Raw genomic sequence first — 8,453 nt, 5'->3', positions numbered from 1 at the left:
AGACTACGTAAGTGCCTTTCCCGCACGTTACCACGGCACGGGTGTTTACTTGCTGTTCCGGTGCATTAGTGGATCCCGAAGAACAGTGAAGAAAGGAAGACAAAAAATCTCCTTGGAATTGTTTTTGCAACCCTCCGGTCTCATGAGGGTTGAGGATGGGTGGTTGCTGGAGTGCTGGACATGATGGAGCCAGCGTTCGGGCCGATTCAACCGACGGGACACTCGGTTCAAGTGAGCACAAGTCATCGGGTCATGTCCACGACCTGCAGGACCATTCATGATGACCATGGCCCATCATTCGTTGTCTTGACATGCTTGTCGAAGTCCGAATAACTATATGTAGGACTTAACCATGTCTACAAATTGCCTCTTTTAACATTTAGGCATGGTCACCGACCTTGTCTAAATGTCATTGGTAGGGCTAATCATGTGACATGTATGATATGCTGATGTGTTAATGGTTTAGGTCCAACTGTGGAAAAGTGCATGTATGACATGTTACAAATTGTATATTTTGCCATGAACTGGTCCTGCAATTTTTTTCTGCTGTAACAACAAAAAATATACTGTACTTACCGATTGTAGGGTGACATGGGCAAGCATACGGGAATCATAAAAATATGACGGTACTGAGTTCAAATCTCATCATGACTTTTATTCCAAAATGAATATCTTTTATTGTTTTACATCAAGTATTTGATTTCCTATCCTGATTCATGCCTGCAGAAGATATTTAAGTTCAGGAGAAAGTCCCATTACACTATGTCTGAATCCTATCTCATGAATATGTGTAAGCACGAAATTAGGCAAAGATTTGTCATGGTGACATTAATTTGACATTTGGACAGTGATGTTAAGTCGTTGTGTTCTCATTTCAGTGCCTCTTGGCCGGAACCAACCACTCAAGCCAGAGAGCCCCAAGTGGAAGAGTGACGTCCCCCTCACAGACGGCCAGCTGCGAAGCAAACGAGACGAATTCTGGGAGACAGCGCCAGCCTACGAGGGCAGGCGGGAGATCTGGGATGCTCTGAAAGGCGCAGCCCAGGCGATGGAGTCAGGGGACCATACACTAGCGCAGGCGATTATCGACGGGGCTAACATAACCTGTCCTAATGGTAAGCATTTTTCTTTTCAGTTTTACCTCCATTTTCATTTGTTACATTTTATCTTGCAAATCACACACAACCCTACAAAAGATTGCAACAGCATGAAGATAATGAAGAAAACAAAGAAGCGTTCAGTTTTTAGAGGTAATTAACACCCCAAATTAATAGTCCAGAAAGCCCTCAGAATTTGTGATGACATAAAAACCCAATCCACATGCTGACATAGATGAGATTTGAACCTGGGTCACAGAGTCAATGGCAAGGGCAATACGTGTACCACTCTGCCAACCGGACTCTCCTTGGTCTTTCCCTTCGCTGTTGGCTGACTTTAAAAAAAAAGAACAATTTATTGTGATTTCTCACAGGAATGCTAACGGATTGCTATGACGAATTGGGAAATCGCTACGTACTGCCTGTCTACTGCCTCAGCCAGCCCATCAACATGGTGGAAGCGGAGAGCGAGTCAGACATAGGCCAGGAGGAGGCCCCACCCCCCATAGGGGGCGTGGAGACAACCATCAAGCTGCGGGTGTCGACGGGCAAGGATGTAAAGATGACAGTCCGGTCCACCGAGACCGTCCACCAGGTCAAGAAGCGCCTCCACACCCAGCTGGGGGTGGAGCCGGCCCGCCAGCGCTGGTACTTCTCGGGGAAACTGTTGACGGACAAAACGCGGATCGAGGACATCAAGATCCCCAAGGGATACATCGTACAGGTGATTGTGTCAGAGGCCAGCCCCACGCCGGTGGACGGATGACGGCAGGAGGAATTGACTAGGAAGAACTCGCTACTAGGATAGGGACGGTACATTGTGCTAGGCGGACTGGTGCCTTTCTCTTTCTCCCCATTAACACCCCTTCCCTTTCCCCTCCCCCCCCGGTGCTTGTCAGATGTGTCCCATGACAAGCATCCTCACGTTCCATGTTCATCGGGTAATACGGAGGAGCGACGTCCGCACTGTACAAAGTATCCGTTTTTGTTTTAGATTGATTTGCAGTTTGAGACAAATCAAAATCCCAGTGGATCTCTCAATTTGAAACAAGTCTAATGTTAAAAAAATAATCAAACAAAGAAACAAAAACTTGTACTTCAGTCCGTAATTGTGGCGAGTGTTCATTTTACTCTCAATCAGACCAATTTTTAAGATTAATAATTTCATCAGAGCACAACGTATTCTCCTATTCCACTTCTTTGTGACAACTCACCTGATGAAGTTTGGGATTTTGGGGTCGTGAATCCCCGCCTGGTTTCATGAACCTTCTTTACATACAATTCTATTTTAGAAAGATCACATCAAACCGATCACTGTATAGTCATTTTTTACATGTTCATATATTTGATGTGAAAGCACAGTCAATGTAAAGGTCTATGGTGGATACATAGACTGAAGAAAAAAGGGGCGCACCTCCTGGGATTAGGGGGGTCCGTGTGTACATGTATTTAAATGTCACTTGTGCACAAAAATCCAATTTCATATAGTTACAGTTTGCAATCATCCATCTGCACTTATATGTTCAAATCCAATACAATTCTCTCCTTTTATCTTTCAACATTTTTTTCCGAGAGCTTCACCTGCAGAATCAGCATAACCTACTTGCCATACACCATCAGTGAAAACAGCAGCAAAGTAGAATTATCACAAACACTGAAAACTTACAATTTAACATTTCCTGATGAGTGCTTCGTGGTGGCTCACACATCATTGTCAGAATATTTCAAGGTTCAGTGAGAGAGGCTGCCAAAGTTTGCATTCAAACTTGGCATTTAAACCACAAAACCTTTTATATTTGGTTTTGAACTGAAAATCCGACTGAGAATATTAACCTGAATTTACGGGTTAATTAAAGGTCGATATTAACTTATTAATAGTACTGGTTATTATCAACCTATCAATAAATCTAACAGGTTAATACCTGAAAATCTTAGCCCGTAGTACAGGTTAATATTAACGTAATATTCTTAATATCAACCCATTCATAAATATTACATGCTACTATTGACTCTTTAAATTCACTGGTTAATATAACACCTGGTTAGTGTTAGACTTAGGTAATGTCAAGATATTTTAAAATTTATATTGGTATTTTCCTTCCTGTTCTTAAAGTTAAAGCGTGCCAGTCTGAACCAGATCTGTCTCAGGTGAAGACCTTGAAACCCGTGAAGTTTAGTCATGCATTGGGACAGTTTTGTTTCTCTCTGAGTATGCCACTGTGGGGCTTAAGACGGTAAAGAAAAGATCAGTGTAGATCGGAAGACGACCTACATGAACTCCATATTGGATCCAAAACCTACATACACCACTCGTTTGCTTTTTTTGTCAACTTAACTGATAACACGCAAGTGCCTGTGACGTCAATCTGAAACAAGACGGTGGCAGAGTGGAAGTTACGTGTCAGTCACGTAAGTCATTCACTCATTTGTCAAAAGTGTCCAGTCACTAGCCTCTGTAAAGATCAAATTACAAGGCCCTCACAAGGGGTGACAGTGCTGGAGATTGTGTTGGCAAAAAACAGTGAAAAGGTACAGGACTGCTAAAACTTTTAAGATCTTGGAATAGTACAGATTGTCTTGGAACAACTTTTTTCATGGGACAAGGCAACAGATGACCACTTGCCTGATTCAGAATTGGATGAAATGTTTCATTATTCAGCCAGTGTTGTAATTTAGAACTTCTTCGACTGCGAAGTCCACTGCCAAATATTGAACTGATTAGGAAGGAACAAATCTAGAGAACAGTGGACTCTGGAGGGTAAGTGCGCAAAGCTGAGATTGTAAAATGAATTAAAACTTCAGACACTTCCAGTTTGTAAAAATTAGGTTTCAAGGTGGAAAGTGCATGCAAAGTACTCGGTGGAATACTTTTTGTGTATGGTCTGAAGTCGTCATTTCATTTCCTAATCTTATCTTTGTGCATTTACCATCCAGTGCCCATGTTTCAGTTTCTGCCCCCCCCCACCAGTTTAGTATTTGCCTTAGAAATCGGTACTCCAACAGCACTTGACTACAATACTGGACTCAGCCATGGGGCGGCACTCTTGTTTAATTTCCATCAGAGTTCCTGCTCAAATGTAGGGCAATATTCAAGTTTTTGAAGCGCATGGCATTGGCCCATGAGACAGCCATGGTAGGATGATTGTTGGATAAGTATGGGTAGTAAATGGAACAGAAAGGGGGACAGGGCCCTGTTAAGATCCTCATTTTATCATTGAATACATTTCCAAGAAATAGAAAGTGGACTCGTAATATTGTAATCTGTAGTTAATATACCTTGCTCGCCTTGTTGTGCGTGCACATCATCTGTGTCACCCAGACTGCTGCCCTTTTGTGAATGTTCCGCATTCCAAATAGAATTGCAGTGGCACAAGACCACATCCAGCGGTTGTTCTTTCGGTCACAGAATGATCGTTTTACTTTAATAGTCATTAAAGTGCTACGGATTCTTTATACAGAATGATCGGTGAAAGGTGAACATGAACAAGGTCTTCCGCAAACAAATGCCAGCATATGTGCACTCAAGGTTACTTCTGTATATAAATCATACTAAAAAAACAAATCCCCCCTTTCAAAAACAAAAAAAAACAAACCCACACAATAGAGGTAAAGTGGAAGTGTGAATCATCAAAGAAGGCTCTGTAAACACGCTAACTCTATCTGCTTATTCAGGGAGATCTCTCCCCACCCAAGTAAATCTTGAAACAGTTTTATTCCATGTGTGTTTAACGTAGCATGGGGCTGTGCTGTGGACAGTAAATTTTGTTAAGTTATTCAAAATGTCAGGGGCACTTGTAGGTCATGTTCCGGCCAGGAATTTTGTTCTTCCAAAGTGGGTTTTGTTCCCTTCTTCCTCATACTTGTATAAGGGGCACCAGACTAGACACCGAGACTAGCTGCTCCAATTTGATTAGTACTTCTTTGATAGACTCTGGCCGTGTCCGAAACGGGCTTCTTGAGCTACGGCTAGGTCTATTGTCTGCGTGTCTCTACCCATTTCTAATGGAATGAAGACCTAGACCTAGCTCTAGACAACAGATTCGGATGCAGCCTCTGTTACTGAACAAATGATATTTGTAGCCTCCCTCAAAAAAAAAAATCTGAGCTGAGAACCAGTCTCAGGCAGTATGCATCATTCCAATATGCTTTGGCTGGTTTCCTGTTTTCGGGGGGCTCAGTTCTGTGTTTAACAAATTTCATGTGCTCGTCTGCTCCTTTAAATGTTGGTCCTCAAAGCTTTGAGGAAGCACACGTCTGGATTCAACACAAGTGCTGTCTTTTTACTTTTTTTGCGGATCATGAGCTGCCATGTGGCAGCTGAGTCAATTACAAATCACCACAGGTCCCTACAAGACTGTCACAAGTCATCTTAGTCAAGTGGTAGGCTATTCAAATGACCTCTGGGAAACAAGTCCTTGTTCCACAGTTCATGCCGTTACTTGTGACTGGTCTTGTGATGGACTCACAAGGATTAGGAGTGTCAGTGTTTTCCACGAGCGGTCTTGTAGCATGCATGCACACCGTGGTCCTCCGCACTTATGTCTCACACATTTTACACTTGACTAGGCCACATTATTGCCTGAATGAAAGTCGTGTCGTTTTCAAAGAGTCCTTCTGAAAACCATGTAATAGTTAAAATATGAATTCTCTCATAAGCTCTTTACCGAATCAATTTGCTTTCCCTTGGCAGTTGACATGAGACATGATGATTTTGCAACTAATCAGGAAGTCGGCGTCAAGAAAATGACGTTTATTACGTGCCATCTTCAATGAAGCGTGTTGAGTTCACATGCAGTTTTTATTGCATTTAGTGGAAGTCTATTTTGGGATTTGTAGAGATTTTCACTTTGAATTTGTGCAGGCCATTTGAATCTGCCCCGCTGTAGACTTTTCCAATGTTCCAAAGCATCTTTAATCTTTCTCGTTCCATGAAGTTCTGATTCAGTGGAGTGAATGAAACCTCTGCTTCTGTTCGTGTTGCTTCACTTTGTAAACACACTGAAGAACGTCACCAAAAATAAAAAAATACATTTGACGGCTCTTTTCAGAGAATCAGGTGGCAAGCCAATTTCTTTGAGTCACTTGTAATTCAGCCTGTCAACATTTTGGACTCATTTTGATGCATCTTTTTGTGGCAGGGAAATCGTCGCAATTAGTGAAGTGTAGAAAAATGTCCGTCAGCTTCACTACTGTCGCACTTTAACTTGTAACTTGAACCCATTTTTTGTAAATCACACAAGCACTGTAACTGACTGAACTTTTCTCAGCTCTATTTATGAATTTGTTTAGAATTAATGGTGTCTATTTTTTAGTATGTGAAGACCGTTACCATATGTGGGACATGTTGTATCATGTTGCTCTTTGGATAAATAAGTTCAAATGACTCTTATTGCTTGCATCCCGTCTGTAGTGGTAACCCTTGCCATATCATGTTCTTCTCAGCGAAAGTAGGGGCGGTTCCATGAAAAAACAGAAGGATAGATAGCATCAGGATTTATTGTAAATAGGTGTGACTCGTCAGGTGCCCGGCAAAAGGGCATAAGTGCACTTGGGCCCTTTCGCTGGGAAGCATGATCACAGCAGAAAAAATTTTTCCAGCAAGAGGGCATAAGAAACACATTCTCTTTATTTAGTAAAAATGGATACAATTTACTACAAAATCAACCTGGGCTGTACTAATAGCAACCTTTGAACAACTGATTAGAGGACTTGGGCATTTTTTAAAACTTTTTGCCAAGAAATCTTCATATTTCATTAAAGTACAATCGTTGCGTACTTTCGTCCTTTCGCCGCGAAAAGTTTTTTTGCAGTGATCATGCTTCCCAGCAAAAGGGCCTAAGCGCTTATGCCCTTCTGGTAGGCACACGACGAACTAATCCCAAGAAGTTTAATCTGCTTGAAATTCCTACCCATCACTCCACTGCATCTGCACTTCAACTGCAACCCTCGGAAATCATTTGAACTTGTATTGAGATGTATGAAACCACAGGTTTGTGGGAAATTTTGTTCATGTTCACAACAAGACAGTTTATCCATCTAGGGAGTTCAGTAGAACAGTGAACAAGCCTTAGATTTTTCAAATTGTCGTAAAGCCTTTTTTTCCAATTTGGAGTCCTTTAAATTGTTACACCACTGGTTACCACTGCTGAAAGGAGTACCCAGTGCTTTGGCCAGATCAAAGTCTACATGCTGGGGTGTCATCAAGGTATACTGCAGGTGAATAGAAAGGGAAGAGCATACTAAAGTCTGGCTTGTAGTTTCAAGCATGAAAATAATAGAATTCAACCATACGCAGCTCTCAGAGTGTTGATTTGGATTCTGCTGAAATCAACAGACTCAAAACCTGTAAAACCTGGAGGTTTCTTAGCAGTTCTCAGATGACTGAAATTCTGACAGATTACGTTCATTTGGATGTTGTTGGAAATTACAGGTGAATAAACAGAAGTGATGCCAATAAACAATTCAGTAATCAGTTCTCTTGAGGTATTGATTTATTTAGCAATTTTATTCTACTTACAGACAAAAATTTGCACTTGACACTAAATAATAATTTTCCCCTTAGAATTCGTTTTGGATTTTGGTAGGCCAACCGGAATGGAAACCCAAATTCCTGAAGTCTGGTGTACTGTGAAAGATTACACCCTTGGCCAAAGTGTAAATGACTTATGCATAACCGTCAAATTATGCAATTTGTTGAGATGTATATATTATTGTAATATTTAAATGACAGCATTGTAGAGCATCCACGATATTGTAATAATGTTATGTGTCAATGATGAGAAAGGTAATAAGAATTTTAATTTTAAGTCATGGTCATGTGTATGATTTTGCTTTATTTGACTCTGTGTTCATGTGTCGATGGGAAACCCTTTGTGAAATCTGGCAACCTTGTTCCCATGGGTATGATCTTGCCCCACCATGTTTAAGTTCCCACCATGCCTTGTGCGATCTTAACCCCTGGTATTGTATGATTTAAATATCCCACTATGTGGAAGATTCAAATGAGGACAATATAGTCAATACGTTTACACACGGCACAGATTAACGAGTGCATAGATGCAGAACACCTGGGTGCGAACGTGTAGCTTATGAAATACCCGTGCAATCCACTTAACATTTTTGTATATTCATCCTGAATAGCCAAGGGTCATTTTCATATTTACACAACCAGAGGCTTGTGAAGGAACGTGCATGTAGCCCATGGAATCGAGGTTGGAACTTTGCTTTCTTTAGAAACTATTTCAGAGGTGCTTAAGGCAGTTTGGGACAAGATGACTTGCCAAACTGAGAACTCGGTAAAATACAATATCATGCAATACAACATACGTGTGCCTTTGTTAGATGTTTCTTATTGGG

General features: G+C 41.3%; 1 protein-coding gene across 1 annotated transcript; it reads left to right on the top strand.

The window, feature by feature from the left end:
• The first annotated feature begins 1 nt into the window (after position 1).
• ubtd2 (ubiquitin domain containing 2) lies at positions 2-7,907 on the top strand. The gene is made up of 3 exons (XM_022225060.2): positions 2-231; positions 879-1,115; positions 1,472-7,907. The coding sequence occupies exons 1-3, from the start codon at positions 156-158 to the stop codon at positions 1,861-1,863; spliced, it is 705 nt and encodes a 234-aa protein (XP_022080752.1). The 5' UTR covers positions 2-155; the 3' UTR covers positions 1,864-7,907.
• The last annotated feature ends 546 nt before the right edge of the window (positions 7,908-8,453 follow it).

Source organism: Acanthaster planci, linkage group LG13 (assembly GCF_054643075.1).
Source record: "Acanthaster planci isolate LZ-2023a linkage group LG13, COTS_SCS, whole genome shotgun sequence".
Lineage (NCBI taxonomy): Eukaryota > Metazoa > Echinodermata > Asteroidea > Valvatida > Acanthasteridae > Acanthaster > Acanthaster planci.
Note: the sequence above shows the minus strand (reverse complement) of the source record. Positions and strands in the feature narration are given on the sequence as shown.